General features: G+C 41.1%; 1 protein-coding gene across 2 annotated transcripts in view; it reads right to left on the reverse strand.

Annotated features, from left to right (window-relative positions):
- asic4a (acid-sensing (proton-gated) ion channel family member 4a) overlaps positions 1-21,723 on the reverse strand; it is a 159,375-nt gene that overhangs the window by 83,784 nt on the left and 53,868 nt on the right. For both annotated transcript variants that reach the window (XM_086051420.1, XM_086051421.1), the window contains one exon: positions 1,345-2,269. In XM_086051420.1, coding sequence (XP_085907546.1) covers positions 1,345-1,920 — 576 coding nt within the window. In that variant the 5' untranslated portion in view covers positions 1,921-2,269. The remainder of the gene's footprint in view (positions 1-1,344; positions 2,270-21,723) is intronic.

Raw genomic sequence — 21,723 nt, forward strand, 5'->3', positions numbered from 1 at the left:
TAGCCTGTAACAAATCTTAGCGACAGCCTCGGAAAATGCAGATACACTCGATCACAAGGCTGACAGAGAGGAACAAGCAGCTTAGGGATCCGATGAAGTCACCCGGAGTCCAAGAAGTGCTAATAGACGCTTCACTGACTGACATGTGACTGACATTTACTTCATGACACATGTGTCACTGAAATACAAGTGGGAACGATACTGCTTATGGCGCAATATCAAATTTGAAAGCAATATTGTCACTACAAACTGCTTTTCCTCCCTTGCGAGGGATCGTATGTACTTTTGCCTGTTGGTACATGGAAAACACGCAGCGGCACAATTACCTGTGACGTTTGGTAATTTCCCTTTTGAAAATGTGCACGCATGAGTGAGAGAAAAACTATGAATTATTTGTGTGTCATTTGAAAATAAATTAAAGGCAGAGCACTGCCGTTGCCATATCAATATTGAACACACACCTTAAGGACTTGACACGTGCGCTTTATCAACACGAAAGCAATTGCGTATTCCGGAAAGATGGGGGAATTCATCTTCTGTGAGGATAGTGCCTTTAATAACTACTGTCGAAAACAACAAGAAACTCTCTCTCTCTCCCCCCCTTTCTCCGCCTCTCTCTCTGTGACACACACAAACACTCACTCACGCCCATTCGCACGGAGATTGTTTCATCCCTTTTAGTCAATCTGGCTAATGCAAAAATCATGTATATCCGTCTTTAAATATTTAAACTCAACAGCAGCGCCATTGAAATACAACGTTGAAGAAGCATTACTCTCCTCTCAGAAGGGAGAGAGAGCAACAGAGAGAAAAAAACACGAGACCAGGCTATTTTTGACGACAATTTTATTTGCCGTGCACTCTCAGCTCAAGGACTTTGAGGCAGCATCAGAGAAAGGTTTGCTGGGGAAAAGTACGCCTATCCCACAGACGGTAGCTTTTGTTTTGCTCTTTTGATAGAAGCCTCTGATATTTGTCATAGTTGACAGCAGCGTAGACCGAAACGCTCAATTGGAGTGGAAACCCTGTTGCTGCGTTAAACTTAGTGAGACGAGCGGCGGCTCGTTGACGGAGCTCGAGTCATGAATCTTGTATGAAGAAACGGATCGCAGGGACTGGCACCCTCGAGGTGACTGCACGCACGCAGGTGTTGTCTCCCTTTCCTTCCATCTGAACTGGTTTCGCATGAACAGGGTGAGACTTTCAAAACCCGCACACCCTCAAGATGTGCGCAATTCAAGATACGCAAGATATAGTTCCCCGTGAATTAACTTTAAAAAGTTCCCACGAACTGTAACCCGGTTCAAGAAGGTAGGACAACTTTTGAGAAACTTTTCCACTCACCACAGTGAAGTCCTCCGCTGAGCAGTTCTGCCCGCTGAAGTTGCAGCTCATGAGCATCTCGTCCAGCTGATGTCCCGTCCTGTTGAATATGTCCTGCATGTCAGGCGCAGGGTACATTAGATCGGTGGGTTTGTGCCCGTCTCTGTTTTTGGGGGGCAGTCCCGTCAGGTTAGCCAGGTGGTAGATGTCGGCATCGGTGAGCGCGGAGAAACGAAAGCGGTTGATGTTGCAGATGGTCACGGCAGGGAAAACCATCTCCGGGGTCGCCTCTTCGTTGAGTGCCGTGACATGGGGGTGCTCCAGGTAGGAGATGGCACATTTTGCCGCCTGGTAAACAAAGAGTGCCAGCGAAGTGAGGAAGGCAAGTGCCCACAGAGTCTGCCGGATACCGAGTCGTCCAGAGACAAAGATGTGATTAATCCCATGTAGGGAGCAGGAGTTTGCAAACCCAGCCAAGTCCTTGGCCGGAGGTGCGCAGCTCTCCTCGATCAGACTCTCCTTGTCCCCATCCTGCTTGTTTTTCTGCTTCTCATCCTCCTCTGCAAACTTGATTTTGCAAACAAATTCGATAGGCATGGGGGCAGCCAGGTCTGCGATTGTTTCTTTTTCTTTTTTTTCTTTTTTTTTTTTCTTAATAGCAGCTGTCAAGCCCTGGATAACCTCCTCCTTTGACTTCCTTGGCGTTGGTGCTCCGAGCAAGAAAGAACTCCAGAAAGAAGAGAGAAATGGAGAAGAGTTTGCTGCTGCTGCTGCTGCTGCTGCTGCTGCCGCCGATGCTGCCTGCGCTGTGACTGATAGTGCTGCTGCTGCTGCCTCTACCACGGCTCCTTGTGACCGGCGCGCTGCTGCTCCTGCTGCTTTGCTCTCAACGCTTGTCTCACTACTTGATCTGCTCACATGCTCTCGCTTATCAGCCGTAATACAGCTGTCAACAAAAAGAAAAGAAAAAAAAAAGATAAATAAATAAACACATTGAACCGACGCAAGTAAATGCAGCACACCGAGTCGGGCTAAAATAAGAACAGAGTGCTTAATAATTCATAAGGAGGTAGCGTGGTGATTATTTCCCCCTCAGTGGCGCAAGTTGCAACTTGCTGTGGTCATCCATGTGATTCCGACAGACAACCCCCTACCTCACACACAGCCGACCTGGTTCGGACAACTCTTCCACTTTACGAGAACATACTTGCAAATGTTGCCCCAAACAATGCATGTTTGATTTGAATGATAAACGCTACTATATATCACTACTGGACTTCAGTCCATATAAAAGAGCAAATTACCTCTGCCAAGCTTGAAAGCGAGAGATTGGGGATTTTTTTGTTTTTTTTTACTTAGCAGCGGTATGCAAAAACATGAAAAACGATTTTAATCAAACTTTCTGGAGGGGGGCGGGGGCCCATGCGCTGAGGAAGAACTTGTTGATTTCTGGTGTGAATCTGGAAAAAATGCTGCTCGAGGACCGCAAGTGCCCATCTGTACATTTTCTTTTTTGTCTCTTGATTAATTGCCTCTTAATGTGTTATTCCTCATGAACTAAATATCAGCCCATTAATTAAAAGGAAACACAAATACAGTGCGCCACAATTTTTAACATGTTCTTTTTTTGTCATTTTACTTCAAGTCCCTGTAAAGCAGGTGTGCCCACATCCGGTCGTGGAGAGCCCCTACCCAGATGATTTTAGATGTCTCCCTCCTAGAACACACCTGATTGTAATGATCAGGATCATTATCAGGCTCTGCAAAGCTTGCAGATGAGCTGATCATTTGGATAAGTTGGAGAAGGGAGACATCTAAAACAGGCTGCATAAGGTCTCTCAAGGACCAGACTTGGGCACCACTGCTGTCAAGTAAACTCAGACATTGTTTTGTAAATAAATGATACGTTTGAAGACAAATGCTGAAAACATGTTCAAAGACTGCGAACTATGCGGTAGGCTGCTGAATTGTGGAGATATAGCAGTTTTTCATTTCTCATGATTTTTTTTTTTTTTGTCATGGCTTGAACAGAACCCGGTGACGCACTTGTCTGGCATGAGGTTTCTCTGACTATGGATACGGACAGACAAATAAAGAAACAACGCAAATGAAACTTACAAAGGTCAATCTTGGCCGAAGTCTGTGTACTGCTAAATATCATTCCAGTCGATAGAAAGAAGCAGAGGTTCAGAAGTGTACAAGGCTACTGATATGAATCTTTGAAAAAAAGGTTATTGATCAGGCTATCATGTCAGTCAGAGCTTAAGGAAGGAAGATCAACAGGGTTTACCCATCATAAGAAAATCATCAATTGACTGCCAATGTCATCCCCTGTCTCTGCTCAAGATGTTGAAATAAGGTGTGTTCGGAAATACAATTCGACGCCCTAACTCTACTCTAGAGTGCGAGTGTTTCAAGAGGCATTGTGCGGTCTCTTTTAATTTACGAACTGCCATTATTTTCGACCAGAGTTTGGGGTGCTATGAAAAACGGAAAAACACATTCCAACAATTCTCAGTTTTGGAACAGTCCGAATTCTAGCAGAACACGTTCCGAGAGTATTTTCAAATGCACTTAAAGTTCGAGGTGGGCATTCCGTCAGACGTAGGGACCGGTCCGTCAGTCCGTCACTGACAGGCGCCCGTTTTGCTGACAATTGACAAATGATGGGACAGCTTCTAAAACAGAAAGACTGATGAATGACAAGTGTTTTTTCATCTGTCAGTGTAATCGTCACTAACCACGTCCATCAGTGATGGTCCGTAGTCGCGCGTTGACGGACCGTTAGTCCGTCACTGGCGGACGCCCGTTATTGAGGGGGAACAACTGACGGACCAACGGATGGACTTAGATGACGGACTGACTGACGGATTGACGATTACAATTCATCACGAGAAATGACAGACTGACAAATGACTCTGGCCGCTGACTGATGACGAATGATAGATCATCAGAATTTAGTAAAATGCCCATCTCTGCTTAAAATATCGATCTGCCACAGTCCATGGACTTTTTTTTCATTGCTTTCTTACAATTTATGTGTCAGTGCTGTTAATGCCTCTTTCTCCAAGATGGCAAACCAAATTATGCAAATACCAGGCACAGAGGCCATAGCCCTAATGCACGCTATTTCCTTTGAGATGGTATTAGTTATGCGGGTCACATCCCAAAGGGCTGTGACCGCAAGAGAGAAGTCCCATTTAAATGTGAATTAAACCATTCTAACCACTGCTGCTCATTCCAGATCAGAATTCGGAAGGCATAGGGTACCACAAATCTATAAAGGTCACAAAAGAAACCTGTGCCCAGTGCCTCTACATGCTTTGGTCAAGTCTTGGCAGTGACCCTTCGTGGTAGCTGGATTTAGGCAGGTGTGTTATCAAGTCAAAACAATTAGAAATCTAGAAATCACACAAAATCAATTAGGCCTGTTCTCTCTACCGTTCTAGCTATCTTTCTAGCTATCATGTCCTATGAGACGTGATGGAAAACTTAATAATAATTGAAGGCACTGAAGAAATCCATCGTATTATAGCAGCGGTTTTATGTCTTTAAAGGGGATACATTACGGAAAATTGACTTTTTAATGGCTTGCTCAGTGTACAAATAGTTGGGTCTCCGGAGTGCCGGCATATCCAACAAGTGTGAAATTAAACAACCAAGTAAATATTTTGTTATTTGCTTAATGTATGTCTGAAAATGTGTCTGTGAGTGTTGGGTCCATGTGCCACATGCACACATATGATGTCTCCAAGTGAAAAAAATGTATGTTATTGTTTTCATGGGCATTTATTACTTGTTATAATGAACTTGTGAAAAGACACAGACATACTTTTAAGGCACTTGGCATTGGCAATGTTTTGTGCCAATTAAACAGCAAAAGATATGTGACTCACTCTATATTAGCAAATGCACTGTACTGGATTAGTAATGTTCAAGCTACTGTAATATGCACGGTTTGAACATTCAGTAATTCTTTCACATAGCACTAGGGGGAGCCCGCATACTTTGAGAATGGCTGCTTCAGCAAATTTCCCCCCATTACAGCTTGGTTGGGTTTTTAAAACTGGCAGGTTATCATAACAGATTACTGTTATTTTATTTTGTATCACTTTTTGCTTACCAGAAGATGCTGGTCTTATTTACAAACACGGATTCTTTTCTTCAAATGAGACTGAATGGATGAAATACCTCGGACCTTCAAGTTATTTTTGTCTGTCATTTTGCATAAGCATTTTTTTAAAGACGCCGAACCTTTCTAGGTTCTGGGTTGAATGTCGAAGACATTTAGCGATTCCACAGGTGAATAAGAGTTCTCCTTTTGATGCACAAGTATCAGCTCTGAATGGATATGTGGACAGAAAGAAAGGATGAGTTGAAACTGCTCACGTTGGTCCTTTTATCAGGGAATGAAATAAAAGAGAATATAGGACTGGAAGACATGGATGGATTATATGCCCCCAAGAGAAGCAGCTGATTATCATCTTGTTCAAAACGCTCCATCTATTGGACATATGCATTTAATTGCCGCAGTGCAGCTCTCTTACTTAAGCTAGAAGGACTAAGTAGACTCATGCCTTGCATGACCAATAAATATCACCATCCATTCATAATCCTATAGCTCAATTCCAATCCAAGGAAACTTTGCAGGACTAACAATTATGTAATGATGTTGTTTTAATTTATTTGGTAGATATTTTAGTTTGAAAAGAAAAAAACAAAAATCCCAATTTTTTTAGACATCCTTTTGGGAGCTATTATGCAGCATCCTCTGTTCTATTGCCATTATTTGTTTTATTTCTTCTTTGTTTTGGTTCCATGAAACATGAAACCTATTTTGTTTCAGCCAACAATGTAGTGTGGGTGTTTTTAAATACGATTTAAAAAAAGCAAAAAAGACACATTGTATGCGCAAGAAAGCAGCTTTGAAGAAAATCTTGACTGATGTTTTCAAATTCATGTCCTTGCATTTATACCAGGGGAAAACGACACCCAGCAACATAAATAAAAACTGAGAAAACCAAAACAAAATCTCGTGAAACTCTTTTGTATTACTGTGCTGATTTATTTACAGCACTGAATTCAGTCATTAGTGGTTGTATATACTAACGTGCCAAACAGCAAATGTCTTTGTGAACATAAATATACTGTAAATCAAAAGTTGGGCACCCCAAAAAAATGACATATCCTCACAAATCAATATAATAAACGATTGTGCTCTTAAGATAAAATCTTTTCCATTTACAGACCAGATGCACAAAGAAAAAAAAAAAACTGCGATTGCAGTGCAGATGCAAACGATACATCACATATTAATAGTGTGAAGAAATAAAAGCTCAACCATGTACAGCCTAAAAGTTGTCACTTGCCAGCAAAACTGTCTGAATAAATGTCCAGGGAACAAGCCACCAAGTTTTATGTATTCATCTATCTCTCTATGCTGTAATATAGTTGCAATCATTTGAAATGACTGCATTAAGATGAAGCTGAACTTTGTACTTTCGGAACGTGTGTGTCTCATTTTCTGATGGAGGTGAGCTCGAAGGAAAAAATTGCTTTCCGCTCATTACAATTCAGTCAGAAAGGTGCAGCCGCAAGATAGGCCTTCACCCCGATGTGTTTGGCACACAGCTATGATACATTTGGTACACAATCAGCTCAACTTTTTGGACCTGCCGGCGTGTGCCTTCTATTTGACAGGTATTAATGTGGTGAAAACAAATAATGACGACGTAACGCAACAGAGGACGCTGCTGCCTCAGCACTAACACATGCTGGTATCAATGGTCAACAAAAAGCCCAGCTGTGTACAGCCAAGGGAAATGTCAAATTTGCATAAAAGCCACTAAATATTGTATTTCTTGTTGTTCTCTGCGCCCATGTTTGAAGGAATGCAGTTGTGGCGACTGCAGAGCCCAGGTTGATATTTGCTCTATTTTCTTTTTTTTTTTTTCTTCAAGCAAACACAATAGGTCACGGCTCAGTAAAAGGAACATTTAAATCAAATTGTTACCATTTAATAATGAAATGCACCGAATGTTTCTAAGGCCTGCTGCATAGTGGACATCATGGCCGAATGCGGCTGATCTGAACCGTACAGTGATCCGATATATCCCAAACGACATATAAAAATGTAGAACTATACTTTGAATTTCACATGTGCCTGCCGCTAAAAAGTGAAACGTGGAGAGTCTCTGTCGCTGAAATAAACGAGAAATGGGGCGATAATTACCAACAGCCTCTAAAAGCCATATTCCAAGCTTTCGATTATTATTTAGCTATAGCAGCCAAGGCAATCCGATTCCCTCTTGACAATCGGACCATCTTGTTTGCGCTTCAATACAAAATATTACAGTATGGTGTATGTGGCACCTGAAAATATCGTTTCCCCAATAAGAACACCGGGGCTTGCAGTTTTTCTGTTGCAGTGTGCTGGTGTGTGTGCGCAGGTCAGGCGCCAGGTGTACGAGTGTGAATCGCCGAAATTTGTTTGCGATTGTCAAGTGTGGCAGTTACTAATGTATTTTCTCCACAAATTACAATTTGTGCAACTATTATTGCTTCTCCAAGTGCAAGTCACACTGTGAAATTGTTGCTTCTTTTCTTCACTTGCATCACTGATTTCTTTACTTCTAAGAACTGTTAATTAACCATGATTATCAGCAAAATGCTACCTTTAGTTTCACTTCAATTTCAATTGAGTCTATTTCTGTGCAGCCAGCACTGCAGAATTTGCATACATTTATGCATAGCAAAGCTGTGACTAATTACAACCAGTTCTGTATGTGCAAACACACATCTCCTGTGGAATTTTAATGACATGGAAGTTGACATGAATTACGGAATGGATTGTTCGAATTTGGAGCATCCATGGTGGAAGTAATAATTCATTTGAGTCTTTGTTTTTCACAAGAATCGTACAATGGAAATCATAGAGAAGGTTGATTTAAATGTGCTGCCCTAGAAAAGTAAAACAGGTTTCGCCTTTACCAGTTTTTACCATCTAAACCAATTTTTATAATGTGAGACCTCCCATGTCAAATGGTATGCATACCTGTCACGTTGTACGCTTTCGACATAATTTGTACAGGTGGAGATACCTTTTCAAAAATGTAGGCCGTACATCGCGACTCTGTACGGCCAAACTTTGTTGCTACCGCCACTCTAGGCCGATCCGCCTCAAATTTTAAACTGTTAGCGATTCTGACTGCAAACTTCGGCCGACTTTCACTAGCAGCCCCTCCCCCGCTGAGCAATAAATAATGTGTAAGATAATGTATAGATACTGTGTAAGATTATATACAGAAATGTACGGGCAAACTACAACCTTTGTAGGATACAGCACAACCCGACATGACATGACTTTGTTGTACTTAAGATGACCACCAACTTCATCAGCACATCACACACCCAAAACAATATCTCCAATGACGATTGCGAGATTCCTCCACCCCAGCGTGGAACCACAGCGCTTCCAGACTGCAGCAGAACGACAAGCAGAAACAGAAGAAGCTAAGCTATCTGTTAGCTGATGGTTAAAAACAGCCCTTCGAATAATCCATGGTCAATTTCACAAATAGTAAAAAGCTCATGAAATTGAAGAACAGAGAAGTTCATGTGATTTGTCCAAATATAACTTCTTTTTTTGTTGTTGTTTTGTTAAGAATCGGAATCGAGAATCGTTAGGAACCGGAATCGAATCAACGAACCGTCCAAATTCAAACGCTGCCCAACCCTAAACAGCATGCATATCCATTCAGTTTTCAGGCAGCACTTTTCTAACAAGCATTTTGAAAAGGCTCCACGTGAGTGGAATTGTGGTCTAGTCGGTCAGCTCATTAGAAATGCAAGGGGCAGGCTTCAAATTTTGTTTACACCAAATGATCAAGCTGCGGGAGTGCGGCATGACCGCAGGTGTTGAGACAGAAGGATCAAAGGAAGCCATTGAATGTGGACACACACCACGTGCAAATGCACGTGTGATGTTGAACTGGGTTGAATCAACTGAGTGCAATGGGGAATTTGCAGACATCCAGTCACCACTTCATTTTAACTGTAGAACATTTGAGTTTGACTGGCGCTTTCATCTCGATGGAAGGGCTGAAATGACTTGGGAGGTAACGTATCAGCTTGCTGAGATTGGACACACTGCGGTTCAGTAGTTTAGTTCAGCTTTTGAGAGCATGAATTTTGCGACCATGCTCTAATAGCAGATGAAAGTCAGAGGATCCACTTCCTAATGAGAGCTTTCATTACGGCTCTTCTAACTCCTGTAGGATCTTATGTGTATTTATTCTCCATATACATGAGAACACGCAGCCCAAAGGGAAGAGAAAGCTATCCAAGCTTGTGAAGTGGACTGAGGAATTGCCATGCTTTGCACATGAGTGCAAAGAGCAGGGTTCAATGATTTTAGATTGCCCTGAGCGTCACGTCTCTTCAAGTCAGCAAGATGCTGTATGCAGAAAAGTCACATTTTTGCTACTCATACGCCCCCTCAATGTTAATAATTAAATCAGTCAAGAAAACAAAATAAGCACAACGAATGTGAACACCGTGTCGTTTGCCATCAGTGTGAATGGCAAACTACAGAATACGCCAGATTTAAGACGTGTCAAATGAGGGATGAAGTTAGCCGCAATTATCGTATCCCCTACCGTGAATGTGTTCTAGCAAATACAGTCAGTATCAAAATAAACTCACTATGTTGATAAGCCATTGACGTGTTTGACTTGAACATGCTGGCAGCGTGTGCTCGATTCCCATTCAGTAATGTGAGTATGAATGGTTGTCTGTATTTACAATGTGGCCTGCAATTGACCAGCGACCAATCCAGGGTGGAGTCTGCTTAGGCCCAAAGTCGGACCAGCTCACCGTGACTCTGAACATGATAGGAGGATTGAAAGTTAGATTCATATGTTTAAATGCACAAGAGGTTACTTATGAAGTTTATTCTCTCCACTTTTTTCACTGAAGTCGCAGTTGACATGCAATGCTTTCAATTTGAAAAAAGGCAGCTCTGTACATCCGCAGTCATGTTTTGTGTTTTGGACAAAGGCGATCTGCCTGGTCTCGATGAAAGGTCTCCGGGGAATCATTGGATGCTGATCAAGGGCAAATGATCCATGATTTGATGAGTGCATCAAATACACTCTGGTGGCTTGTTTTGATTTAGCATTTAAAACAAACCCTTCACTGCCTGGGCAATAATTTTAAAGGCATTCATTGATTACCTGTTAATGACATTTTTTTATGTGTATGCTTATGTGAGCACATAAAGTTTGATTAAACAGATTTGCCACTGTAATTCTTGTGGATACTTTTTGCGCTCACCAGATTTACTTCATCATGTCACTGTTCAAAATGGGATGTATCATCGATGTTTTCCCCTTTTTAAACACTCATTTTTCTTTTAGCCATTTGAGCAACAGAAGAAAATCTGCCCCAATTTTCAATCGATAGTGAATACAAGCAAGAGGAATATGGTTTCCTATTCTCTGGGTGTGTCCATTTTTCAGTCAGTCAGATTAAGGTGCTTACATGCATTTTAAACGTGCGGTTCCAATTGATTTAATGCAAAAGTTTGAATTTCTAGCACGTCCGCCTCACAGTTGAGAAGTCGTGGGTTCGATCCCGGCTCCGGCCTCCCTGTGTGGAGTTTGCATGTTCTCCCCGTTTCTGCGTGGGTTTTGTCCGGGTACTCCGGTTTCCTCCCACATTCCAAAAACATGCATGGTAAGTTGATTGGACACTCTAAAGGTGTGATTGTGAGTGCGGATGTTTGTTTGTCTCTGTGTGCCCTGCGATTGGCTGGCAACCAATTCAGGGTGTCCCCCGCCTACTGCCCGAAGACAGCTGGGATAGGCTCCAGCACGCCCGCGACCCTTGTGAGGAGAAGCGGTATAGATAATGGATGGATGGCTGGAGTTTGAATTTCTTTGGTGAACTACCTGTCAACCAAGCATTCGTCTGTTTATGGATCTGATACCAGTTAATTTGATTACCCTTTCATAGATATTACAAATAATAGTTTGTTCTATCCCGCGACCCTTGTGAGGATAAGCGGTATGGATAATGAATGAATGAGTTTGTTCTATACTTTTGGCTCTTTTTTGTCAAACAAATGCCTTGCAAAACATGACCGAGAGACACTTTAATAGGTATTACTACAACAACAACAACAACAACAACAACAACATCTCACATATCCTCCACACAGGACCGTACGACCTGTAGCAACAAGGGACATACTGCATGTTCTACATTTAAGAATGCCCCCAAAAACCTTCCACAGTCCGTCAGGTGGAGCTATCATTGTTCGTCCACCCTGACACTCAGCACAGGAACCCCACAAGGCTGCGTGTTGAGTCCCTTCCACTACTCTGTAAACTTATGACTGTGTACCATCTCATAATGCCGCCGCCGCCACCACCATAGTTCAATTTGCAGATGACGCGACTGTGATGAGGCTGATCACTAAACGCGATGGAGTTGGCCTAGAAATAGAGGGTACGGGGCCGTCAGTTTAGCGCACAGACAATCTCACCTTGAACATAAACCCTCCAAAAAGCTCATAGTTGACTTCTGGAAAAAGCTAGATCAGCATTTGTCACTGTACATAAATGGGGAGAGATTAGAGAGGGTGTCCAATTTTAACTTCCTAGACACACACGCAGAGGATCTTACATGGAATGTTAACACTACAAGAACGGTCAAAAAGGCCCAATAATGGCTGTGCTTTCAGAGAACATACAGGGAAGATAACCCCAACGTAGCTGCTCGCTCCTGAGGTCGTTCTACTGCTGTTCCGTTGAGAGTGTCCTTACTCATGTCATCCTGCCGTGGTTTGATAGCAGCTCAGCAGCAGACAAACAGACCCTGAAGAGAACCATAAAAACTGTTCAACACATCACATGACAAGAGCTACCGGCAATAGATTACATCTTTCCCCCCCCTAAGAAGAAGACTCACAACATCCTAAAACGACTCATTTCACACTGCCCATTGCCTGTTTGGACTACTGCCATCCAAGAAACATAGCAGGTCAAACAGAACAAACACCAAACGCTTCATCGGCAATTTAAATCTTAAGTGCCATCATCATACGTGAAAACTAACCCAAAATCACCAAATCTACAAAACACGTTGTGAATAAACAGGCTGGGTTTGGTAGATGGGGAGGCAGTCAGTGAAGGCAACAACATCCAAAAATAATCAAACAGGGTTATGAGTCACTGATGAGAACAAGGAATGCTCGAATTTGATGACAAGGTACAACAAATGGCGATGAGACAGAATGACATGAGATGGAATATATTATGGTACCGGGGATAACGAGATAGAGGTGAGGAAGGCACAACCGGGAGAGGTGAGCACAGTTGGGGGGAGGCCGTAATCTGGGATAAAGAGACACAGGTGAGGAATGGCATGCTCACAAATGCACGCAAGCACACGTAACTGGCCTGGTGAATGGATAATGAACATACAGGTACGCAATATTATGACTATGTAGATGAGAGTGATGGAAATGCCTTTATTTGCATCGTTAATCCTTTGATTTATTTGTTTTATGAGTCTTGAGATGCAATGACATTTTGTTGTACAGTATTTTCAATCTAGAAGAATCTAGAAAAAAAGAAAATTCAACAATTTTGAAAAAAAAACAACAAAAAAAAAAAAACATACATTCCTTCCCAAATGTGTTCTCCCAAAACTTAAGTAAGTAATCATATATTATGATCTAGAGCAGGGGTCCCAAAGTATCATGGATCTTTTATATGTCCCCCTCCTCCAACATTTGAATAAGGTGTGTTAGAGGAGGGAGACATATAGGGGTCTCGAGGCCCAGAGTTGCCCACCACTGGTCTAGAAATTTTATGCAATCCTGGCTTAATACGGACGCACCTAAACAGAATGCAGCCTTCCTTAATGCTGTTAATTCCATCTGTGTTTTTTTTTCTGCTCTGCTAAGTCAAAACGTCAAGGGGCGCCTCATATTGATTTAATGCTGAATTTTAAAAAGTTGGCTGCTGTCAAAGGGCGTCCAATAATCAACTTAGCAAAATAGCATAAATTGGGTTTTAAAGTGAAGGTCACTGCAGAGAAGCAAAAGTGAGGCAAATATTAATACGCTCATACAGACAGGGTGTTGCCACAATGATCAATGTCTGAAATATCAGATCTGCTTGGGCTGCCTTCGGGACTTTTTCTTTTCTTCAGGGTGTCATTATTACTAGCAATATATATATATATATATATATATATATATATATATATATATATATATATATATATATATATATAAATATGTCACACTTAAGAACAGGAAGTTGTGATGCAATGTGCAAAGTCATAGCCATTTGGAAAAACATTGTAACAATCCTCCCTGAAACCGGTTATGCTGGTACATGTGTACGTGTACACGTTTGATGAAATGACTCTGATTTGTTAATTGGTGAATCGCTAAATGAAATGCTGTCGGCTAATTCTAACCGAGGGATTGCCTGAAATAGTGAATTAACCCTTTAATTAAAAGTTATACTTAGTGGATTTGGTTTTCCAGTATTTTTCTGTTGTATCTTGTTGGAACAATTTCAGAATTTTACTGCGTGGTGGCAAAGAGTATCATATAAAGAGTGTTACTTCGCCAAGTGCAAGAGCGAGAAGGTGAGAGGTGTTGTATTCGCCCCTGTTAGTTGGTTGCTTTGTCTCTCTTGAAAAACCCAACCAAGAATGGAAATGGTGCAGTCTCATGACACTCTGCCACTCTATTTCAGCAAGATTTCATTAGTATCACATTTTTGTGAGGATCTGTATAAAGGTGAGAAATAACATTTTGTTTTCTCTGTCTTGGCATCGCTCTACTGGCTGCCGTAGGCCACCTTTACTTTTATTTAATGGTCTGTGCACCTGTAATGTAGCCATTTTTACAGAATAAGTGTATGCTTTTGCTGTACTTATTGATGTGCTTTTGTTTTGGGGGTCATATTGGGTTCATATTTTGATGACATCAGGCTCAAATTGACATGGAATAGCCATACATTTACAGTACTTCAGCACTGGCAGATATCCAATTGATGTCCGATTTTTATCCGGACCTAATTCAGATATTCTGAGTGCCTTTCTCTTTTCCATATCTTTGCAAAGAAAACATGATGGCAGTGACAGGTCTACATTATCACAAACAACTACTTAATATTTGGCGTCCCGATGCTTGCAAATTAACATTTAAGTCCGGACAGAAGAATTGGCTTTTTATTCTACTCACCCACTGTCAGTGTTGGACAGATGGATGGGATAGGGCGGACGGAGTAGGAAGCCTTGAAGGTAATGCCGACCCCTTTCCCCTCCCCATCAGCTGCACCAACAACATGCCACTCGCATCATGGGCCCGACCCATCCTCGACTCTGACAGAAGCTCACCTGCCCTGCAGCCCCCAGAACAACAGACTTTGCTCCTGTGCCAGCTGGAGAACAGCCTGCATCATAAACACCTTCCGGGTAATCGTTCTTAACAAATACAGTACACTACTTCATGTCTTACATGTCGCTTGCGTGCGGTGGAAACCTTACATCTCCATAGCCGTCCACTCCGGGGTGTACTGAATCTTACGGAAGTTGTAATTTGCCCTTACCTATCTGTTTACACATTTCACATTATTTTTGAATGGTTGCTGTCACGTGCACAGAAATGTATGCGTTGTATGGCGTATATTTTTGGAAAGGTGTTTCCGCCTGTACAAATTACGTCAAAAGTGTAAAACTTGACAGGTATGCATCTCCAAAACCATCAATTCAGGAAACATTAAAAAAACAGCATGTTCGTTGAGCAATTAACGTTGCATCATCAAAAACAAAAAGACATTTTCAACATTTGATATTGGTCAGTTATTTGGAAAAATAACATGACAAATGGTATCGATTAGTGAAAAAATATGAATTTGGGTGGAGGACATTTTGGCCTGATACCAGTGATTTATAAAATCAAGCAGTTATCCCCATGCGGCAATAGACAGGGTTGACTCTCATCATTAAGATGAAAAAGACAAATAAGGCATCATCTTAAAATCCAATAGATCCCTGTAGAAACGTTTCAAAAAGTCTGATTGGTCCGTTTTAAAGTTTAAAAAAAAAAAGAAGAGAAAAATGGAAAAAAAAGTGGCATTTTCTATATTTCAGACACCTCATCACAAATTTCTGTAGGCTATAAGAAAGTGTTCATATGCTTTATTGATAAATTGGTGATATTCCTTCATTTAGTTGTGTTTAATGCAACAGAAAGATTGAGCAGGCGATACACACTCACATACTCAAACCACTTAATGGGAATAAGGTATAGGGTACTATCCATAATGAGGGCCGATACAAGAGCTGACACAAAGGGGTACACTTGTCAAAGATTTGTAGTTGCAGTTTGCAGGGATGCATAGCTGGACTCAAGGTGTTTCTAAGGGGCTATTTATAAGGGGCTACTACCACTAATATCAACTTTACACCAATACACGTTTTGCTTCATTGTCTACAAAAGCACAAATGTTTTAAATTTTAGTCTCAAAGGACATGTTTCCATGCGCACATGCTGAAAACAGTCCTGTGTGAAAACACAAGGAATTGAATGTGAAAGGGAGAGTTTGCAGTTTTCAATTTCTTTTTACGTCATATTTTTAAAATGATAAGTTTGACCCCCGTCCCTGACTATGACGTATTCCCGTGATAGCAGCACGAAATGCATCTTGTGATATTTTCCTAGGCGAGCCTTCAGAAATATCCAATCGATGCTTCCTTGGTTTAACCCATTAAGGATGGGAGCGCATAACTGCGTTTTTACCACTTGAGCCGGGAGCGCTGTTGCGTCATTCTACCTTTAAAGCCGGGAGAGCGGATACGTCTGTGTCTTTTTTTAATCCAATTCTCCGTCTCTTAGCAAATTTAATGCACCAGAATATACACGTGACTGTGACACGAGACCGCGGAGGATGTCGCGGATCTTTTTCGAGCCGCAGGCTAATGGCGGACGCCGTCGATCACTGGGAGCTGTGAAATAAGTAGCGGCAGTGATATATAGACGATGCGCTCGTGGACTTTGAACCAGTGGAACCAGTCGACTGTGATATGATATAGTTTGTAGACAATGACAATATTGATGCATTTGTAACAGAATAGAGAATGGTAATTACCACTTGATTTTTTAAAATGAAAATAGTGCTTCTCTTGCACTGACACATTATTTTTGCATCTTCGATTGAAGCATAATAATACGTTATTATTTAGTAGTAAATAATAATAAAGCCACATGTCTAAACTCTCTAATTCTTTTGGAATTATGTTTCTGTCTGCTACAGGGGCTGAGATATTAATTATTTTGTAAGTGTTGAATTTCTGGGAAAACTTCAGGTTTTCAAGGGTAATTCCGAAGGCGACCTAGGTTTTGGGGAGCTGCTGAGCCAGGCGCTTTAGGCCTTAATGGGTTAAGATAGCTTACAAGAACAACATCCGAGTATTCTGTAGATTCTTGGTTTATTTGAATTGGAACAGTACTTGGGTCGCCTATGATGACATTTCACAAGATCACAAGGATTTGTAATTAAATAACACTAATTGAGAAACAGCTACTGACTTGTTTACAGGGCTAATGTTAGCTTACTACTACTAGCGCAGAGCGCTGCTCTTTTGTTGAAGCTGGGTATGTTCTCTGTGACTCTTTATCACGTCTACACACTTTCATAATCGCATACAATTATGGACGGACAGTCGGACACGTCTTAGAATCAGGCTCGCGCATTTTGGTGAGGGGCTTTGGTCAGCGACTCGATAAATGGGGGAGGGATTAGTGAAGTGAGGCTACATTCAAATCGTGCTAGTAGTTTCAGCACTGCACAGTCCCCCCTTTAAGTGTTCTATATGTAAAAATGCTTCACAGTCATTGTCATGTAAGCATACACCTTGATGTCTTGGTGACTTTTTTTTTTTTTTTTGCTACCAGAGAGTGCCAAAGTAGTACAAAGCTCTCCTCTTATACAGTGCAGTGTAGCTAAAGTGGGCCACTATGTCCAACAGTGGGTTATCCGCTGGTCAAGTTCCAGCCCGTAATCAATATCAGAGCAAAGAGGTAAAAGCGTGAAAGGCAGTCCGAAATGCATCTTGTTATTCTCACTTTAAATGCAGCCTTTGTCTGAATGCAAATGTAATATACAAGTGTAAAGCATGTGCAAGGTTCTCATGGAATGATTTAGAAACAGGACAGGAAGACACCTTATCCTGGAACACCGATGAAGGTCACAGCCTATGACAGCTCCTCATTCAACTGAAGGAAGTGCCTTTGGCATGGTGTGGTTGTCTAAAACTCTTTACTGTCAGCCTGCTTCGCTGCTCTTCTGTCACCAGAACTAAATCTCTGCTTGCCATTGGCGCCGCTGTAATTTTGTGGTTACGTAAGGTGAGGAGAGTTTTGCAAATAACACCGATAATGTGTGCATGCAGTCAAAATGTAGAATGCATCATAAATTACATTTCATACTGATGAACACCAAATATTTTGTGGGGCAAGATAGTCTGCTGCTGATGAATTTTTTTTTTTTTTTTTTTTTTTTTGGGGTGGAGGACTGTTTTTCAGTCATTTTTTTTTCCCACACAACATAACTGTTGTTTACATAATAAAAAATAATAGATAAAATTCAATCATTGTCATTTGCCAAGAAATTATTTATGCAAAAAGTGAAATCTTTCAAATGATCACAACGGACGACATGTCGTTTGGGCCAACACTGTAACGGGAGTCATTTGCATAATACAAACTGAGTGACTAAATTAATAGCTTGTATGAAGCTTGTTCAATGTGGTACTATTGGGACAATAGATGTGCCTTGTCATTTTCTACGGTACACACTGCATGCAAATGGTATTGCATATAGGAATAATGCAGTAATAAAGCAGCAGTGTTGAGGTGATAACAGACTACATTATCGTCTGCAAAAGTGGGACAGCTTGGAAAATGTGGACGTTCATTCTCTAATCAACTTGCATCCGGGCTGTTAGTTAGGTCCTTGTTTAATATATGAAACGTACATACCTGTACGTGGTCGGGCATTAATTCAGGGCAAAGCAAGCAGACCAGAATAATGCAGATTATAATTTCTGTGGGGCACGATGGTCGTGGAACGTGGTACACGTCTGCCTTGTAGCAGAGAGATCCCGGATTCAACCTCAGGTCAGATGCTTGTTTGAGTGGGTTTTCTCCAAGTGGGTTATCCCGGCTTCTTCAAGCATGTTCGATTCATTAAGACTCATCAAGACTCTAAATTGCCAAAGGTGTGAATGGGAATGGTTGACCATTTCAATAAATGTGACAAAAACAGCTTTTTTGGCAAATTAAAAACTCCTTTGAGAGTTTCATGCTAAGGATTTTCTCTGTTTTTATCTTGCTAGGATTGAACTTCAACTAGCTGTCACTGTTCTTTGAAAACAGTCACTTTTAACATAATATGTAGTTAATCTATTCCAAGAAAAGGAAACATTATATCTTCTTGCCTTCAACGGCGGTGCAGCTTGTGGACGTAAATAGGGTCTCGGATGGATGATCAAAGTATACTCGTGAAGCTAGCCCCAAAGGTCGTCTCTGACATAAGATATTAGTGCCTGAATAAATCATGTAATGTTGCTGTATCATCCCTGCCTTGATCAATCTCGCCTAATCAATACATCAGTCTTCAGGCATGATATCAGGGGGACAGTCGAACTGGCACCTGGTCATTAGCATCAGGTGAATGATTGGCTGACAAAAATGCTCGCTGGGGGCAATTGTACTCAAGGCACTGGGGGGGGGTGAAGAGCATAAATATTTCAAAATGACCACTCAATAACGGAATTGCAGTCATTCCAAATAGCTATTTGGGAAGTTGGCGTCAGCCATCTGCTCTGTGGAAATGGTGTACTGTCCTTGAATAAAACACTACTACAGATTTCCCTATTAAACACAATGTTACAACCTGTTTTGTTCAGCTGGTGTATGAACGTGAGTTGATACTTATTTTGTTCTAATGTAGCAATGACAAACAACTGTCGGGTGTTTAGTTTATTGTAACACAGTTGAGGACTTCAATTGACACTTGCTTTGTGCGGTCAAAATGAGACTTATGACATCATTAAGAAACATTTTTAGTGCCTGCGTCTTTTTAATTTTACATGTTTATAGACTTCTCATATTCCTTACGGGATAGTTTCTCTCAATGGCTTTGACGCTGTTCTCCAATCAACATTGCTGTTTTCACCACAGATGGTGCATTTCTAAAAACATTTAGCGCAAACTACAAAACCTTTCCTGCAAAATGGTAACCATAAATGGAGTGCACTTATATAGAAAAGTGCCATCAAACCAAGTTACCATCAAAATGATCCTTTTGTTGCCTAAAGTGCTTTTCTACCCACGGCAAATGCAAGTATTTGTACAAGAATGATTTGTTTCGCTGGCAAAATGCTGTCATGGTAACAAACCATTTAACAGCAAATGTAAGTAACTCCATCAAACAGCATAACTTTGAATGTCTTTTTGTGTTGAAATGAATAACAGGAGTCTGTCAATCATTGTACACCTATGGCTGGAAATATCAATGCAAAAACTAAACTAAACATAGTCCACCAGTACTTGAGGCTTGGCCCAAAGATTGTGGGTGGTTCTCACAAATTATGGTCCAGGAGTGTGACATGAAAGTCCAAAAATGAAATTGTTCAAAACCAGGTAAAACCGATATGCTTTAAACCAAACGTTCATTGAATATAAAGATAGTTCACTCAGCAATTAGTTTGCAACAGATTGTGGAATGTAGTGATCTACTCCAATGTTTCATATTGGAGCGCTTGGTACCTGGTCAGCAAGCACTGAGCACTCAAATAAACACAAAAAAAAGGTTATATTTTTAAATTATTTTTTACAGCTTCAGTACCTTCATAGAAACATATTCAGTTGAAAACTGACCAATTATATATAGAAAATTACCTCTGAATGGTAAACAATGGCTGTCATGTGACGTATTGTAACATTCGAGGATCATGTTGACACCACAAATTATCAGCTGTTCGCTTCACAAAATGAAAAGTGCCTGCAGCTGATCTGTGTGCCTTTCAAATTCTGCTGAGTCACGCGCAAGAATACACTAAAAGACTAGTGCATGCTACCGTCTTGAAAAAATGGATCCAGCCATTTTGTTGTTTGGTTGTTACCAATTAAACTGGACTCCAAGATCGATGCGTTAATTACTCGGGCGTCGTTTGTATTTTTTTAAATCATGTTAACAGCATATTTTAAAGTTAAACCACTGAACATCTGGTAATACTTTCCAAAGTACAGTAGTTCCCACAGAAGCCTAAGGCTATTTACAAATGTAAATAACCTGAAGTACCTTGTGGACTCAACATGTAGCGACATTTTTTCTGCCGTCGTGTTGTCATTTTATGGTATATATTTGGTCAATCTACACATACTGACAATTGTTCAGATCGAAAGTGTGATGCATGAACACCCAAGTCCTAATCGGATCAATATTTTTAGTGTCCATGAAAACAGTGCATCGGATCATAAACTCTGATCGGATTAAAGACATTTTTGTCCATGTAAACGTAGCCACGGCTTAAGCGTCTGGCCGGGCCATGCTTTCTGAGAACCACCCATGTCCTCACTTGCGTTGCATCTTGGAAAGAATCTTCTCGCACGTTCTTATGTATCCCCGACAGGCCTCCACATCTATTGGCAGACAAGTTGTCTTCTAATGCTTCGTACTAGCCCATGCATTCTTAATCCTCTTCCTGTGGCCCCTCAGCCATGGCTTCTTCCTCTCACATGTTGTCTCTTGGCTACTTCTTCCCTGATTGCAAATACAAATGACACAGAGGCCTTTCATCGCCGCGTGAAACATGATTGCAGATTGAATCATTCCTAATCTGAGTCTGGCTCGGGTTGTTTGACAAATTACTGTTATGCAAAGTGAATCCAATTGGCTGTGAGGAACATTCTTCTTTTGTATAACAAGTGAATCCAATGTAGTTGTAGTTCTTGAGTTGCGAATGGTATTTCATGTCTCTCTCTCTCTCTTCTTATCGTCCTCCGGCCCCGTCCGTCCTTGTCCTTTTAAACCGCTTCCGTCTTTTCATCCCGCCTCTATATATAAATATACCGACGGGATGTAAGGAACTGTCTTTTATTGGTTTCTTCACTTCATTAGCCACAAATCTGAACAGTTTTTAGTAGCTGTGTTTTAATAGTTTCACCTTTGTTATCCATGCTAAGCATTAGACATCACAAGTGCATCACGGTGCAAACTAAGATTCAGTGGGTAAGAATATGTACGCAAGTTGTGTCTAATTTGGTGTAAAGTACTTAAGGTGATTGATTGAAGATTATTAGTGAAG

The sequence above is a fragment of the Filicampus tigris genome, chromosome 14, assembly GCF_054856515.1.
Source record: "Filicampus tigris isolate MCC_2025a chromosome 14, RoL_Ftig_1.0, whole genome shotgun sequence".
NCBI classification, from domain to species: Eukaryota; Metazoa; Chordata; class Actinopteri; order Syngnathiformes; family Syngnathidae; genus Filicampus; species Filicampus tigris.